Source organism: Tachyglossus aculeatus, chromosome 11 (genome assembly GCF_015852505.1).
Source record: "Tachyglossus aculeatus isolate mTacAcu1 chromosome 11, mTacAcu1.pri, whole genome shotgun sequence".
NCBI lineage: Eukaryota > Metazoa > Chordata > Mammalia > Monotremata > Tachyglossidae > Tachyglossus > Tachyglossus aculeatus.
The window spans coordinates 50124288-50142677 of NC_052076.1; the positions used below are offsets into that span (position 1 = coordinate 50124288).

Genomic DNA, 18390 nt, shown 5'->3' on the forward strand with positions numbered 1-18390 from the left:
AGGTCATGGGTTCGAATCCTGGCTCCGCCACATGTCTGCTGTGTGACCTTGGGCAAGTCACTTAACTTCTCTGAGCCTCAGTTACCTCATCTGGAAAATGGGGATTAAGACTGTGAGCCCCAGGTGGGACAACCTGATTCACCTTGTATACCCCCAGCGCTTAGACTAGTACTTTGCACCTAGTAAGCGCTTAATAAATGCCATCATCATTATTATTATTATTATTATTAGAAGGGGGAGATATAGTAAGCGCTTAACAAATGCCATCATCATTATTATTATTATTATTATTATTATTATTATTATTATTAATGAAAATTCTCCTGGCAAAGGCAGTAGAGAAGAAAGGCCAAAGATTACAGGATACATATTGAAATTCTGGGTTCCCACACCCCTTTGGTTTCTCCCCACAAACCACTTCTCTCGAATTGGGTACTCTGTCATCCCCTCTTCCCTTGACCAGTTCCCCCATTATTGTTGGCACACTGCCATCCTTTTCATCTCCGCCTTGCAGATTCTTAATTTCTACTAATAATGATGCTGGTAGTACTTAAGTGCTATGTGCTAAGCACCAGAGTAGATAAGATAGTCCGGCAGATAGAGTCGCTGTCCCTCATCAGGCTCACAGTCTGTCAGAGGGAGGATAGGTATTTAATCCCCATTTTACAGTTGAGTAAATTGAGGCACAGAGAAGTGAAGTGACTTCCCAAGGTCACAAGGCAGGCAAGTGGCAAAGATCATCATCATCAATCGTATTTATGGAGCGCTTACTGTGTGCAGAGCACTGTACCAAGCGCTTGGGAAGTACAAGTTGGCAACACATAGAGACAGTCCCTTAGAGAAGCAGCGTGGCTCAGTGGAAAGAGCCCGGGCTTTGGAGTCAGAGGTCATGGGTTCAATAACCGGCTCCGCCACTTGTCAATCAATTGTATTTATTGAGTACTTACTGTGTGCAGAGCACTGTACTAAGCGCTTAGTCAGCTGGTAGCTGATAGTAACAAGTAGCTGGTGGCTGGTCAGCTGTGTGACCTTGGGCAAGTCACTTCACTTCTCTAGGCCCCAGTTCCCTCATCTGTAAAATGGGGATTAAGACTGTGAGCCCCCCGTGGGACAACCTCATCACCTTGTAACCTCCCCAGTGCTTACAACAGTGCTTTGCACATAGTAAGCACTTAATAAATGCTATCATTATTATTATTATTATTTAGAAATCAGGTCCTCTGACTCCCAGGACAGTGCCACTAGGCTTCACTGCTACTCCTTTCACCCTATCAACAACTGTTACTCCAGTTTTCCACACTCCCGTGTTTCCCTCTTCCTTGTCACCCCATGCCTGAATGCTTGTCTTGGGCGTGATTACTTCCCCCGTGAATGAATCTACTTTAGCTCACACCCGTCTTCTTCGGTTTGTAAGAATAGATTGGTTTCCTAACACACCTCTGCGAACCTCCTCCTTTGGACCCTTCCTTGGCTCCAAAATTAAATCCCAAGTCCCTATCCCTGGGCTGCACCCCGGAAGCACTTAATAAATACTACTACTAATTGATCCTTTCACCCGTTGGACACTCCACCCTGTTTAGCCTTCCCTTCCCTGCTTGCAGACCATCTTCCCTCTTCCCGTATGAACATTAAAAAAAAAAAGTGGCATTATTAGGCCAGAGCAATGGATCTAGCCTCCCTCTCCCTCCCTGCCAATCTGATATTGGGTGCAGAATACTTGAGAAAAAAGCACGGGCCATTCTTCTGGACATCAATCCTAATGTTTTAGGAATGACCACTTGTTGGGTAGGGGCTGTCTATGTTGGCAACTTGTATTTCCCAAGCGCTTAGTACAGTGCTCTGCACACAGTAAGAGCTCAATAAATACGATTGATTGATTGATTGACCACTTAACATTCCTAACCTTCCCTCTAGGAACCAGTTACGGGCTAACAAATGATTCAAAGGCGTCTACGAGCTTTTTCATACAATGCTGGATTCTTGTATGTGCCCTAGATATCCATCATTGATATTTAATAATAATAATCATTTTGGTATTTAAGCAGTTACTATGTGCAAAGCACTGTTCTAAGCGCTGGGGGGATACAAGGTAATCAGATTGTCCCACGTGGGGCTCACAGTCTTAATCCCCATTTTATAGATGAGGCCCAGAGAAGTGAAGTGACTTCATCATCATCAATCGTATTTATTGAGCGCTTACTGTGTGCAGAGCACCGTACTAAGCGCTTGGGAAGTACAAGTTGGCAACAAAGTCACACAGCTGACAATTGGCAGAGCCGGGATTTGAACCCATGACCTCCGACTCCAAAGCCTGGGCTCTTTCCAGAGCCACGCTGCTGTTTGAACACTTATCGGGTATAGAACACTGTTCTAAGCACTCGGGAAAATAGACTACAATAGTTAATAGGCACAAATACTTATCGACAAGGAGCTTACCTTCTGCAGGGGATATAGTGAGATCCTTCAAGCTAGGACTCTCGATGTGCTCCAGTTTTTTGTCAAATAATCCCCAAATGGTCTACTATCAATCGATCGTATTTACTGAGCGCTTACTGTGTGCAGAGCACTGTACTAAGCGCTTGGGAAGGACAAGTTGGCAACATATAGAGACGGTCCCTACCCAACAGTGGGCTCACAGTCTAGACAGCTCTTACTAGGTAAGAGCTGTATAGCAAGTACGAACTCAATAACTCTGAGTTCCAGTTGCCAAGAAATGGTCCATCAGCTCTGTTCCATTCATCATCATCATCAATCGTATTTATTGAGCACTTACTGTGCACAGAGCACTGTACTAAGCGCTTGGGAAGTACAATTTGGCAACATATAGAGACAGTCCCTACCCAACAGTGGGCTCACAGTCTAAAAGGGGGAGACAGAATGCAGACTTTGACATACTAATAGGGTCTCTGAAAACTAATCTGATGTTCCTCGCATTTACTGTTTATTGGCAATTTATCCTAAAAGACAAGTGAGTTGGTTTTAGGCTCCAAGTCTGTTCAATTATGGACAAGCACTAATTGAATTGCGGCCCAGCTGCTGGACTACGTAAAACAAAGCTGATCACGTTCCTAAGTTTTACAAGCCTTCCTTCACTGGTCCATATTTACACTAACCTGAAGTCTTCAGCCCGAAACTTAAGCAGCAGTGTGGTCTAGTGGCTAGAACGTGAGCCCGGGACTCAAGAAGGACCTGGATTCCAATCCCCGCTCTGCCACTCGTCTGCTGTGTGATCTTGAGCGAGTCACTTTGCTTCTCTGTGCCTCAGTTGCCTCACCTGTAAAATGGGGATTAAGATTGTGTACAAGATGATTAACTTGCAATCAATCGTTATTTATTGAGCGCTTACTGTGTGCAGAGCACTGTACTAAGTGCTTGGGAAGTACAAGTTGGCAATATATAGAGACAGTCCCTACCCAACAGTGGGCTCACAGTCTAAAATCTACCCCAGTGCACAGAACAGGGCCTGGCACATAGTAAGCACTTAAATACCATGGGGAAAAAAAATACTATGGAAAAGCGAAAGAAGCTATAAGCATCCTCTCCTTCAAATCAGGCATCTACGGCAAGGAGGCTTGGTGTCAAAGCCTGCAACCGAAGAATTAAAAGGCACAGAGCTGATGGACTGTTTTTTGGGCAACTGGAACTCAGAATTTTATGAAGTTCCTACTTGATACACAGCTGCTGCCTAGTAGACCATCTTTCTATAATAATAATAATAATGATGGCATTTATTAAGCGCTTACTATGTGCAAAGCACTGTTTTAAGCACTGGGGAAGTTACAAGGAGATGAGGTTGTCCCACGGTGGGCTCTGTCTTAATCCCCATTTTACAGATGAGGGAACTCAGGCACAGATAAGTGACTTGCCCAAAGTCACGCTGACAACTGGCAGAGCTGTCCACCAGTTCCTCTACGGAATCTTCACTTATTGCACCCAAAGTGTGTTCTTGCTTAGGTTTCACTCAGTTGGGACTAAACTCCTCACGAGGGTTTCATTTAACTTTTACATCCCCAAACGGTGCTGCGACAATCCCAGGAAATGTAACGCACCCCCTCAAAAATGACTAGGACGCACACTTGTAATAAATCAAACAATTTAATTACTGTTTCCAAAGAAAATGATGGCCGGAGTTGGATCCCAATCCCTGAGCTTGCCTGGGCCATGTGCTGGGAAAGTGGAGTCATTTTTGGGAAGGATTCTTTAGCCAGAGCTCAGGGACGGGGGAAAAAAATTCATAAAAAAGAGGCCGCACTCATGCATCGCTTGTGCATTTTGGGGAACTGGCCCTTCAGATGGGGGAAGGGTATCCAAGGAGACGGACGACCCACGGCACTCGCAAACTCTAATATGAACTATCTTTAATACCTTATCTCTGTTCCACCCATCTCTAAGGCCCTTATGGTAAAAAGCCCCCAATGCATCTTGCAACTGTCCATTTAGATAAGTCAGGCATCTCCCCACCACCCATCTGCTTGTTTATAACAAGTACTTCAGAGTGTAAAGAACCCTCTAGCAGCACTTTTAGTTGACAAGATTTTAATTTACAAATAAAAAAAGCTACAAGTTTCATTTTTTCTCCTTTTTCTCTTCTTTCTTGGCATCGCTCTTTTCCTTTTCTTTCTCCTTCTCCTTCTCATCTTTTCTCTCTTTTTTGCTCTCCTCTTTTTCCTGCCCCTCTTTCTTCTCCGCGTCTCGATTGGCAATCTTATTGTTGATGAGGTTGTGCAGGGCGACCACGGAGCGGATGAGGGAGGCCAGGTACACCACCACCATCTGGTCATTGGTCTTCAGGTAAAAAGCCTTGACGAACTCCTGCAGGTTGACATCTGGTAACAGATTGAAGACATCCTGCAGCTGGTAGATGATCTGGTGGTTGATGGGCAGTTTGCCCATTGCCACTTTCTCCAGGTAGCTCCTGATGTCCAGAAGCTTGGAGTTCAGTCCCTTCAAACCATGGACCTGGTTTGTGATGCGCTGGGAGAGGGTGCCCACTGTAGTGTCCTTGATATCACTGGAATAGCCCGGCCCATAAAAGGGGAAAAGCATTAGGACAGCGTATCTAACAGAAGCCTGCTTTGACTTTTTTAAGAATAACTTCATTGGTCTAAGAAGTGAATGCTCAAATACTGATGACGATGTAAAAATTAAAGACTCCTTCCATCATTTTTTTTTTTTTAAAACCAGGCCACTTGTCTAGTTAAGTCTTTAGGAATAGCCCCAGTTGTTTCTCTTGAGAAATAGCACCCGAGGGCTAAAGTATTAGAAGCAAGGGGAAATCAAAATCTCACAATTATTTCCCCAGCCAATTTCACCTTAAGTGATAAGGGATTTCTTGTAGTCATCATCATCATCAATCGTATTTATTGAGCGCTTACTATGTGCAGAGCACTGGACTAAGCGCTTGGGAAGTACAAATTGGCAACATATAGAGACAGTCCCTACCCAACAGTGGGCTCACAGTCTAAAAGGGGGAGACAGAGAACAAAACCAAACATACTAACAAAATAAAATAGAATAGATATGTACAAATAAAGTAAATAAATAGAGTAAAAAAATATGTACAAACATATATACAGGTGCTGTGGGGAAGGGAGGGAGGTAAGATGGGGGGATGGAGAGGGGGACGAGGGGGAGAGGAAGGAAGGGGCTCAGTCTGGGAAGGCCTCCTGGAGGAGGTGAGCTCTCAGCAGGGCCTTTCTTGTAGTAACTAGGCTCCACAGTCTTCTAGGCAAACTTACAAATCCCGTAATTGTCACACGGCAAGTCACTCAAATCCCGTCCGAGGGAAGTCACTACAGAAGATGAAAGGTACTACCGTAACAAGTGTTCTACTCCAACTTCCTCTGCTTCCTCTGCTCCAATTTCACTGGTCACGTGTTCAAATGTCTTGGAGGTTGGAGTTCCATCCTGGGAAGAAGACAATTGCCACAATATTTACTCATGAATCTGAATTCCCACAATACACACACACTTTGGTGTAGGCAGACAATTTAGTGCATCTTTAGAGCCGGAGTGCCTTGGACTTATTTAGTTCAATATTCATTAGTTACACCGGCCAGGAGCCCGAGTGCATTTAAAATATACTGTGAAGAATGAATCGGGCTAATCCTCCAGGGCCCATACTTTCTTACACTGTCCGGGGGGTAGCGGAAGTCAAGAACCATAAGGAGAGTTTCAGGGAAACAATCACCCAGCATGAGGACAGAGCAAGTTTCTACTGTGCATGACATTGCCGGGTCTAGCTTTCTGATTATCTGACTGTATTCTCTGTTAAAGTAACAAAAAAAGGATGCTTGTTCCAAAAAACATTAATGCTGGGAGAGGTACATTTGCATCACCTGACCTCTCAAAAAAAACAAAAAACAAACAAAAAAACCCCTAAGCCACAAAAACCTCAACTTTTTTCTGAATTGTAATGGACCAGAGAAGTTAAACGGGAATAAGGGAAGACCCTTAATAAGAAGGCTGTCAAGGATTAGGTTTACTCTACAATAAAGAAGTCATTCCAAATTATATCCTGGTAAGGTCTCTTTCTAGAGTGCGCGACATTTGACGAAGCTAGAAATATATTCACGATGCTTCAAAACCAACCACTGTGTGACAACTTACATCATGAACTTCTTCGACTGATATGTAAGCTTCGGTGGGAAGCCCTAGATCCTTTGGCTTCACGTCAATGATCACCAACACCTAATGGAGAAAGGGAGCTTAGCAAACATTGCACATTTTGAAAAACAAAGGTCAGGCAAATTCAGTCAGGGAGCAATTGATCAAACAGAACTGCTTTATGCGTGTTCACAAAACCCACTCCTCTTCTGGCTTAAAGGAGTCTCTGAAGGTTCTTGGCATCTGCTTGCAGCGAAGAAGCGAATGAACCAAAAAAAAAAAACATTAAAGGAAGAAATCAGAAAACGTACTGAAATCGCCTGATCCGGTAGTCTACAAAAAGAGCAGAAGAGAGGGGGCTGATGGATTAACTGACTTCTCTGGCTTTGGCATACAACCTTAATTTCCGTTACACCCGGAAATTTCGCGATCGAGCTCACAGGCGTGACCGGTTTCTGCGGAGCGCTTGGTGTACAAAATTTTCGTAACGACGGCTTACCGAGTTGGGACAGTATCTTTTCATGAGTTCGTTGATGGCGATATCATTCTTGTGCAGTTTGGGGCCCGTGTGGTACCACCCAACTATTCTTTCTCTGGCTGGGAAAGAAATAAACCAATATACTCAAACCGTCAACATCGGCAGGACTGATCACTAAAGTGCTTATTAATTCAGAAACAGCAAATGGTTTAAAGGGACTTGAAAATGTTATTTTGTTTCGAGCAGAAGCGATAACAGTATTTATTGTTCACCCGCTAGGTTCAAATCACCGTACTAGGAGCTTGTGAAGAATAGAACAAGTTGACATTCCCTGTCCCTTTAACTTGAAAGGGACAGACGCCAAAATATTTACAAATAGCATAATCAAAATGAATGACTGAATGCGTATTTTAACATTCACAGACAAAAATGCAAACTGTGAATAAGTGCATAACTCAGTGGTGTTTACTGTGTGCATAGCACTGTGCTAAGTACGTTAGTAGGAGACAGAGCTGATAAACTTAAATGCTTCTAGGTATCTGCTCGCAACAAAGATCTATAAAAGGCAGAGATATCAGAAGAGATCCGGACACCGTCAAAAAGTGGAAGAGAGGGGAGACTGATGGCCTGTCAGGCTTATGCCTAGGGTCCCCATGTGCCAGTGATCCCCTCAATTGTTAAAGGTTCTTTCCTCTTGCCTGCTAGATCACCTCAGGCCTTGAAACACCTTCCCGTTCTCCCACGGTTTCCAGGAGAGACAGCAGAGTTATGAATGTTTGCAGATGGGTCATGGGATTTTTTAAAAAAAAATCGGAATTGTTTGAGTTGAGCACTTTTAACCTTTGAATCTCAATCCCTGGCCAGAATTCTCTGGTACTGTGGTGCAGGTAAGTGCCAGATCATATTTAATGTACAAAATACCGCCTATTCCCCAAATAAGACAGACGTACCATTGACCTTCTTAAACATTCCGTACATGTTTTCCAAATAATCATGGTCTAGAAACCAGACTGAGTCATCTTTGTCGTCTTCATCAAAAGGAACTAGAGGGAAAAAAAAAACAGTAGAGATTCAGTTCGGTGTATCAGAGTTAATGAAAGTCTGGATTTTGAAGTAAACTTAACAGGTCAAAAGCAACCCTCAAGTGCTTCTCTTTGAGGGTTGCTTTTGACCTGTTAAGTGCTTCTCTTTTCCCTCAACTACTCTTGGTTTATTAGTCTGAGTTTTCTGGGATCAAATCACTGTAGTCCGTTTACGCCATGGGGGTGCATCATCTTAGCGGTTCTTAAATGGCTATGTTTGTGGGATGTTGGCTTGAGAAAACCATTTTAAGAAAGGTACTGTGCCTGTGAAGCTTCTAGTCCAAAAGGGCAGAATTACCGCTCACCTGCAAAACTGTTGGATACATCGAGTATTTTCTTCTGCCAGGATCCCAGCAGCACTCCGACCACACGTTTCTGATTCCCAACCTTGCCTATTCTGAAAGAATAACGGTACACTGTGAGTTGAAATAAGCAGAAGCCAAGCAAGATCAAACCATTTTACATTTAGTACTTCAGCCAGTCTTTTGGGGAGTTATTACTAAGTTGAAACCTAATAATAATTATGGTATTGGTTAAGCGCTTACTATGTGCCAGGAAAGTTATGAAAAGGCAGCTCTTCAGTCTGGCTTCCGAAGGATGACTGCTGTGATGATTTTTGCAAATAAATAATCACTACTGAAATAGCGTATACTAGCACTTCTCTTCAGCGTGAAGACTATCACGCTGCATGATAGAGAAGCAGCACGGCTCAGTGGAAAGAGCCTGGGCTTTGGAGTCAGAGGTTATGGGTTCAAATCCCAGCTCCGCCACTTGTCAGCTGTGTGACTTTCGGCAAGTCACTTCACTTCTCTGTGCCTCAGTTCCCTCATCTGGAAAATGGGGATTAATGTGAGCCCCCCGTGGGACAACCTGATCACCTTGTTACCTCCCCAGCACTTAGAACAGTGCTTTGCACATAGTAAGCGCTTAATAAATGCCATTATTATTATTTATTGTATTACTATCAGTAACTGAGAAAAACATGCACATACATAAAACAAAACATTTTAAAAACGGTATTTCTAACTTGCCAATTAGTTCCCCAGGTGTCCAAGAGTCTTCACATTTCACTTAGCCACTGCTCAGAAAATATTCTGAAATGTTAACTATGCCCAAATTACTTGGACTGCTTGCTACCCCCTCCTCTCTGCCATAGTCGAAGGGGCTGAGAAACAGGTCAGGAAATCCTTCTGGACACTCCCGAGCTGGTTTCACGATTGTTTTGGAGGGCCGTAGTCCCGATAATGCTATGGCTGACATCTTTTGGGCCTCAGCGGTGTCTTGTTTAAATTAGACTCTAAAGTTCCCAAGAAGGCTGGGCACATGGTGGATCATCAAACATAGTATTTGGCTTCGTTGCTCCCCTGCTCTCCCCACTCGACTCACCCTAGCAGGTAGAGTGAAAGACGCAACTCTAGCCTCAACATAGACACCTAAGAGGTGTGCACGGCCATCCTTCCCTCTGAATGATGTTCATACTGCAGAAGGGTCTTCTCTCGGGTTGCTTTGGCTCCTTTGAAACCAGTGGTTCATCTTCAGGAAGTGTAAATTGATCTCATTTAAAAGTTTTAAAGTCTTTGATTTCTACTGCAGATCCCCGAGTGCAGGACTTGCAGGGGTCTGCACCTGATAAAGGTAAGCTTCATTTTTCAGTAGCGTCACCTTTGACTAATCCATACTCAATAATTGGGCAGACGGAGACACAACTGTGTCTGCTGCTTCACTGGGCACACAACTATTCTGTCCCAGAGCTATGGGCTTCATTCCTATCTCCACAACGCATGTCACTGGGCACCTTATAAAAAGGGCAGGCTTGCAAAGTAGTAAACCAGGGACATACCGCACCCGAAAAAGCTTCCCGGTTCCGGTATCAGGCTGCACCAAGTCTCTGACAGAGGCAGCTGGGACCATTTCGGGGGCCTACTATATTGGGATTTCTAGTAACGTTAGAAGCCGAGTGGATAGACCACAGGCCTAGGAGTCAGAAGGACCTGGGTTCTAATCCCAGCTCTGCCACTCATCTGCTGTGTGACCTTGGGCAAGTCGCTTCACTTATCTGGGCCTCAGAGACCGTGTCCAAGCCAATTTGCTTGCATCCACCCCCACTGCTTAGTACCGTGCCTGGCACATAGGAAGCACTTAAAAATACTATTTTTTTAAAAAAGTACTGTATTTTCTAACATTCCCTTCTTCCAAGTATTTTGCCTACCTACTCATCAATCATTTTTACTGAACACTTACTGGGCGCAGAGCACTGTACTAAGCACTTAGTACAACAGAGTTCATAGACATGTTCCCTACCCACAAGGCGCTTATAGTCTAGAGGGGAGATAGACTTTAATATAAATTGCGGATTACGCTCTATGGGGCTAAAGGTGGGATGAAAAAAGGATACAAATCCATGCGCGAGGGTGACGCAGAACGGACCGGGAGTGGGGGAAATGACGGCTTAGTTAGGAATGGCCTCTTGGAGATGTGATTTTAAGAAGGCTTTTTTAGGTGTGGAGGCTGGTAGTCGTCAAATATGGAAGGGGAGGGAATTCCAGGCCAGTGGCACAAAGTGGGTGAAGGGTCGGCGGTGAGATTTACGTGATCGAGGTACAGTGAAAAGGTTGGTGATGGAGAAGTAAAATGTATTGGCTGGATTGTACCAGGAAATGCTCGTTGTGGGCAGGGCACTTGTCTGTTTTTTGTTGCACTGGATTCTCCCAAGCGCTCGGTACAGTGGTCCATACACACTAAGTGCTCCATAAATAAGACAATGAACGAATGAGGGGGCAAGGTGATTGAGTGTTTTAAAGCCAAAGGTGAGGAGTTTCTGTCTGATGAAAAGTGAATGTGCAACCAACTACTGGAGGTTCTTGAGGAGAGGGGAAAACACAGACTGAACTTTTCTTTTTTTCTTTTTCTTTTTTTTTTAAGAAAAATGGTCCGGGCAGCAAAGCTAAATATGGCCCGGAGTAGGGGAGAGATAGCCCCAGTGGTACATCAATCAATCAATCACTCAATCGTATATATTGAGCACTTACTGAGTGCAGAGCACTGTACTAAGCGCTGAGTACAATCACACATACTCATTTCAACGCAGTCTGGGGTGAGTAGCCCAATGGATCACAGTAAATTGGGAGGATCTGATAAAATCCACATCTGTTGACTAGCAGTCCAGTGACCGTCACTGCACATAGTAAGCGCTTAACAAATGCCATTATTATTATTATTATTATTAAGCACTCTGTCAGGGACAGATGTTACAACTCTACTTTTTCCCCATTTACAATTTTTGAAATAACACTGCTAAATGGGAGGACTATGGATGGATACAAAATTGGGACACATTATTCCCAGACCTGCCAAGTCACTCCATTTATATGCACCTTAATTTTCGCATCTGTACAACCGGAAAGGTACTGCTTTTCTACCTAAGTTACTGAAATAATCTCTGTCAAGTATTTTGGGCTGTTCAGATGAAACAATCACTCCCATCCTATCAGTTATGCTCAACTTTTCATGGTGCTGTACTAAGTCCGATACAGAGCAATTTAAAATGATACATCCTGCCACTTGGGCAGGTTCCGGCCTAAAACGGGCAAAACCGAGATGGGCAGGCATTTCAAGGGTAAATGTTAGGCCATCAGATAACGTATTAGTAATTCTACATGACTATGTATAACCAAAACAGTTGCCAATTTCGATGACTTATAAGGAAGCAGATCTACCGCAGAGTAATGGATTGTTCTATGGAATGTTTACTCCCTACTGAATTTTCATAATGATTCATCAAGATCACAAATCAGAAGTGGGCCAACTCCCCTTCCTAAATTGGCCCTGTTTTTTTTTAAATCTAAGTGATTTCTTTTGTAGCCCATGACACATGTCCCAAAGCGGGTGAGCATGGGTCTGGGGTTCAGAAGGACCTGGGTTCTAATCCCTGCTCTGCCACTTGTATCCTGTGTGGCCCTGGGCAAGTCACCTGACGGACGAGGGAACTGAGGCACAGTGAAGACTGTGAGCCCCACGTGGGACACGGACTGTGTCCAACCTGACTGGCTTGAATCCACCCCCGTGCCTGATACAGTGGCGGCACATAGTAAGCACTTAAAAACACCATTTTTAAAAGAATCAATCTAGTCTTGCTCACGGGCAACGTCCGGCAAATTAGCCCGGCTCTCGCAGCTTTGCCGTTTCGTAGAAACAAGAGGTGGCACGACGGGCAGCGGCTGCCAAGCTACCCGTGATAGCTTTCCAGGGGATGTAGGGGCGGCAGGCCCGGCGCTGTCAATCAATCAATCAATCGTATTTATTGAGCGCTTACTGTGTGCAGAGCACTGTACTAAGCGCTTGGGAAGGACAAGTTGGCAACATACAGAGACGGTCCCTACCCAACAGTGGGCTCGGTCCTCACCGTGGGCACGATGCTCTGTCTCTGACAGGGGCGGGTGCGATGAATAAGTCACAGCGAGGGGCGGCTCCAAAACCCCTCTGTCACTCTCTCAACTATTTGGACTCAATCAATCAATGGTATTTAATAAATGGTAAAATAAATAAAAGGTATTTACATATTTATTACTTTATTTATTTTACTCGTACATTTCTATCCTATTTATTTTATTTTGTTGGTATGCTTGGTTCTGTTCTCTGTCTCCCCCTTTTAGACTGTGAGCCCACTGTTGGGTAGGGACTGTCTCTATGTGTTGCCAATTTGTACTTCCCAAGCGCTTAGTACAGTGCTCTGCACATAGTAAGCGCTCAATAAATACCATTGATTGATTGATTGATTGATTAATGAGAGCTCACTGGGTGGGTTTGTTGTGGGCGGGGAGTGTGTCTGTTTTAGTGTGCTCTCCCCAGATTTTAGTCCAGTGCTTTGCACAGTTGGCGCTCGATAAATAGGATCGAAGAAATGAAGATGTGCGGAGACTGTATTAAGCAGTTGGGCGAGTACGATGTAACTAAGTTTACAGACCCACTGGCAGGGAATGTGTCTGCTTGAGTGTGTCATCATCATCATCAATCGTATTTACTGCGCGCTTACTATGTGCTGAGCACTGTACTAAGCGCTTGGGAAGTACAAATTGGCAACATATAGTGACAGTCCCTACCCAACAGTGGGCTCACAGTCTAAAAGGGTCCTCCCCAAGCGCTTAGTCCAGTGCTTTGCATATACATATACCTGTATATATGTTTGTACATATTTATTACTCTATTTTACTTGTACATATCTGTTCTATTTATTTTATTTTGTTAGTATGTTTGGTTTTGTTCTCTGTCTCCCCCTTTTAGACCGCGAACCCACTGTTGGGTAGGGACCGTCTCTATATGTTGTCAACTTGTACTTCCCAAGCGCTTAGTACAGTGCTCTGCACACAGTAAGCGCTCAATAAATACGACTGATTGATTGACTGATTTGCACATAGTAAGCGCTCAATAAGTAGGACTGAAAAACTGAATGTGTGCAGAGCAATGTATGAAGCGCTTGGGCGGGTAGGATATAACGGACTGTGGACACGTTGGCGGGGAATGTGTCTGTTTGAGTGTGCCCTCCCAAGCACTCAGTCCAGTGCTCGGCGCTCAGTAAATAGGACTGACTGGCCGGCAGAGTTTCCGAGTAGGGAAGGGAGCGAAGCAGCGTGGCTCGGTGGGAAGAGCCCGGGCTTGGGAGTCGAAGGTCGTAGGTTCTAATCCCGGCTCCGCTGCTTGTCAGCTAGGTGACTTTGGGCAAGTCACTTCTCTTCTCTGCGCCTCAGTTCCCTCACCTGTAAAATGGGGATGGAGACTGCGGGCCCCACGTGGGACAACCGGATTGCCTTGTCTAATAATAATAATAATAATAGTCATAATGATGGTACTTGTTAAGCGCTTACTATGTGCACAGCACTGTTCTAAGTGCGGGGGGGGGGGGGTTACAAGGTGATCAGGTTGTCCCACGTGGGGCTCAAAGTCACACAGCAGACAAGTGGTGGAGTCGGGATTCGAACCCATGACCTCTGACTCCCAAGCCCATACTCATTCCACTGAGCCATGCTGCTTCTCTATAACGATGGCATTTGTTAAGCGCTTACTATGTGCAAAGCACTGTTCTAAGCGCAGGGGGGGTTACAAGGTGATCAGGCTGTCCCACGTGGGGCTCAAAGTCACACAGCAGACAAGTGGTGGAGTCGGGATTCGAACCCATGACCCCTGACTCCCAAGCCCATACTCATTCCACTGAGCCACGCTGCTTCTCTATAACGATGGCATTTGTTAAGCGCTTATTATGTGCTGAGCACTGTTCTAAACGCTGGGGTACATACAAGGAGATCAGGTTGTCCCACGTGGGGCTCCCAGTCTTCACCCCCATTTTACAGATGAGGGAACTGAAGCCCAGAGAAGTGAAGTGACTTGCTCAAAGTCACCCAGCTGACAAGGGGCGGAGCTGGGATAATAAGGATGGTATTAAGCGCTGACTCTGTGCCAAGCACTGGGGGAGATACAAGGTGATCAGGTTGTTCCACGTGGGGCTCATAGTCTTCACCCCCATTTTCCAGATGAGGTCACTGAGGCCCAGAAAAGCAAAGTGACTGGCCCAAAGTCACCCAGCTGACCAGTGGCAGAGCCGGGATTAGAACCCATGACCTCTGACTCCCAAGCCCGGGCTCTTCCCACTGAGCCACGCTGCTTCTGATAATAACGATGGCATTTGTTAAGTGCTTACCATGTGCAAAGCCCTGCCCTAAGCACTGGGGAGGATACAAGGTGATCAGTTTGTCCCACGGGGGGCTCACAGGCTTCATCCCCATTTTCCAGATGAGGGAACTGAGGCCCAGAGAAGTGAAGTAACTTGCCCAAAGTCACCCAGCTGACAGTTGGCGGGGCGGGAATTTGAACCCATGCCCTCTGACTCCCAAGCCCGGGCTCTTTCCACTGAGCCACGCTGCTTCTGATAATAATAGTGATGGCATTTGTTAAGCGCTTACTATGTGCAAAGCACTGTTCTAAGCGCTGGGGACGTTACAAGGTGATCAGGTTGTCCCATGTGGGACGCTCAGTCTTCATCCCCATTTTACAGATGAGGTCACTGAGGCCCAGAGAAGTCAAGTGACTTGCCCAAAGTCACCCAGCTGACAAGCGGCGGAGCTGCTTCTGATAACAATAACAATAATAATAATGGCATTTATTAAGCGCTTACTATGTGCAAAGCACTATTCTAAGTGCTGGGGAGGTTACAAGGGGATCAGGCTGTCCCACGGGGGGCTCCCAGTCTTCACCCCCATTTTCCAGATGAGGGAACTGAGGCCCAGAGAAGTGAAGTGACTTGCCCAAAGTCCCTCAGCTGACAAGTGGGGGAGCCAGGATTTGAACCCACACCCTCCGACTCCCAAGCCCGGTCTATTTCCACTGAGCCACGTTGCTTGTGACAATAATAATAATGATGATGATGGCATTTGTTAAGCGCTTACTATATGCAAAGCCCTGTCCTAAACACTGGGGAGGTTACAAGCTGACCAGGTTGTCCCACAGGGGACTCACAGTCTTCATCCCCATTTTGCAGATGAGGGAACTGAGGCCCAGAGAAGTGACTTGCCCAAAGTCACCCAGCTGACAGTCGGCGGGGCCGGGATTTGAACCCACGCCCTCGGACTCCCAAGCCCAGGCTCTTTCCACTGAGCCATGCTGCTTCTCGTATAATAATGGCATTTATTAAGCGCGATGTGCAAAGCCCTGTTCTAAGCGCTGGGGAGGTTACAAGGGGATCAGGTGGTCCCACAGGGGGGTTCCCAGTCTATATCCCCATTTTCCCGATGAGGGAACTGAGGCCCAGAGAAGTGAAGTGACTTTCCCCAAGTCAACCAACTGACAGTTGGAGGGGTCGGGATTCGAACCCACATCCCCGGATTCCCAAGCCCGAGCTCTTTCCACTGAGCCACGCTGCTTCTCCTATAATAACGGCATTTCTTAAGCGCTTACTATGTGCAAAGCCCTGTCCTAAACACTGGGGGGTTTACAAGGTGATCAGGTGGTCCCACGGGGGGCTCCCAGTCTTCACCCCCATTTTCCAGACGAGGTCACTGAGGCACAGAGAAGTAATTTAATAATAATAATACTAACGGCATTTAATAAGCGCTTACTCTGTGCCAAGCCCTGCCCTAAGCGCTGGGGAGGTTCCAAGGGGATCAGGTGGTCCCACGGGGGGGCTCCCAGTCTTCACCCCCATTTTCCAGATGAGGTCACTGAGGCCCAGAGAAGTAACTTAATAATAATAACGGCATTTAATAAGCGCTTACTCTGTGCCAAGCCCTGCCCTAAGCGCCGGGGAGGTTCCAAGGTGATCAGGTGGTCCCACGGGGGGGCTCCCAGTCTTCATCCCCATTTTCCAGATGAGGTCACTGAGGCCCAGAGAAGTAATTTAATAATAACAATAATGGCATCTGATAAGCGCTTACTCTGTGCCAAGCCCTGCCCTAAGCGCTGGGGAAGTTCCAGGAGGATCAGGTTGTCCCACGGGGGGCTCCCAGTCTTCATCCCCATTTTCCAGATGAGGTCACTGAGGCCCAGAGAAGTGATTTTGTAATAACAATGGCATTTAATAAGTGCTTACTCTGTGCCAAGCCCGGCCCTAAGCGCCGGGGAGGTTCCAAGGGGATCAGGCGGTCCCACGGGGGGGCTCCCAGTCTTCATCCCCATTTTCCAGATGAGGTCACTGAGGCCCAGAGAATTTAATAATAATAATGGCATTTACTAAGCGCTTACTCTGTGCCAAGCCCGGCCCTAAGCGCCGGGGAGGTTCCAAGGGGATCAGGGGGTGCCCCAGTCTTCATCTCCCATTTTCCAGATGAGGTCACTGAGGCCCAGAGAAGTAATTTAGTAATAACAATGGCATTTAATAAGCGCTTACTCTGTGCCAAGCCCGGCCCTAAGCGCCGGGGAGGTTCCAAGGGGATCAGGTGGTCCCACGGGGGGGCTCTCAGTCTTCATCCCCATTTTCCAGATGAGGTCACTGAGGCCCAAAGAAGTAATTTAATAATAATAATAATAACAGTGGCATTTAATAAGCGCTTACTCTGTGCCAAGCCCTGCCCTAAGCGCCGGGGAGGTTCCAAGGGGATAAGGTGGTCTCACAGGGGGGCTCCCAGTCTTCATCCCCATTTTCCAGATGAGGTCACTGAGGCCCAGAGAAGTGATTTTGTAATAACAATGGCATTTAATAAGTGCTTACTCTGTGCCAAGCCCGGCCCTAAGCGCTGGGGAGGTTCCAAGGGGATCAGGCGATCCCACAGGGGGGCTCCCAGTCTTCATCCCCATTTTCCAGATGAGGTCACTGAGGCCCAGAAAATTTAATAATAATAATGGCATTTACTAAGCGCTGAGGAGGTTCCAAGGGGATCAGGCGGTCCCACGGGGGGGCTCCCAGTCTTCATCCCCATTTTCCAGATGAGGTCACTGAGGCCCAGGGAAGTAACTTAATAATGACAATGGCATTTACTAAGCGCTTACTCTGTGCCAAGCCCTGCCCTAAGCGCCGGGGAGGTTCCGAGGGGATCAGGGGGTCCCCCAGCCTTCACCTCCCATTTCCCAGATGAGGTCACTGAGGCCCGGAGAAGTGGCTCGCCCCAGAGTCGCCCAGCTGACAGTTGGCGGGATTCGAACCCACGACCCCTGTCTCTCCCCACCGAGCCGCGCTGCTCCTCCTCTAAGGAGGGCATTTCTTAAGCGCTTAGTAGGGGCCAAGGGCCGCCCTCAGCGGCGGGGCTGTGAGGGAGGGAGGGGGACGTGGGGCGCGCGCGCGTGCGGGCCGCCCCCGTGACTCAGCAGCCGGTCGGCCCGGCGCGCCGTCCCGTCCCGCCTCCTCAGCCCCCGCGCTCACCGGTTGAAGTGATCCACCACGCTGAGCAGCACCAACGGATGAACGACCACCTTCTGCACCGCCAGTTCCGGCATGGCGAGGATGGCGATAGGCCCCGTCCGTCCGCCCGCCCGCCCTCACGGCGACTACCAGCAGCCGGCGAGGAGCTCGCCTCAGCGGCTGCAGGCCCAACCCCTCCTCTTCCGGCCCTCGCCCCGCCCCTTCCGGCCCTCGCCCCGCCCCTTCCGGCCGCCGCCGCGCCTGCGCGCGCCCCGCGCTTCCGCTCCCAGCCTGCACTGCGCCCCCACCGCCCTCCAGTGGAGGGGAGGAGCCAGAGCCCCATAATAACCCTGATGGCGTTTATCATCATCATCATTATTATCAACAATAGATAATAACCCATT

The 18390-nt window shown here is 47.0% G+C and overlaps 1 protein-coding gene across 1 annotated transcript; it reads right to left on the reverse strand.

The window, feature by feature from the left end:
- Window positions 1–4519: 4519 nt before the first annotated feature.
- Window positions 4520–18169, reverse strand: PSMD7 (proteasome 26S subunit, non-ATPase 7). The gene is made up of 7 exons (XM_038754559.1): window positions 18008–18169; window positions 8472–8563; window positions 8035–8127; window positions 7106–7203; window positions 6610–6690; window positions 5816–5907; window positions 4520–5011 (listed from the first exon to the last, which is right to left on the reverse strand). Exons 1-7 carry the CDS (start codon window positions 18079–18081, stop codon window positions 4567–4569), a joined length of 975 nt encoding a protein of 324 aa, XP_038610487.1. The 5' UTR covers window positions 18082–18169; the 3' UTR covers window positions 4520–4566.
- Window positions 18170–18390: the final 221 nt, after the last annotated feature.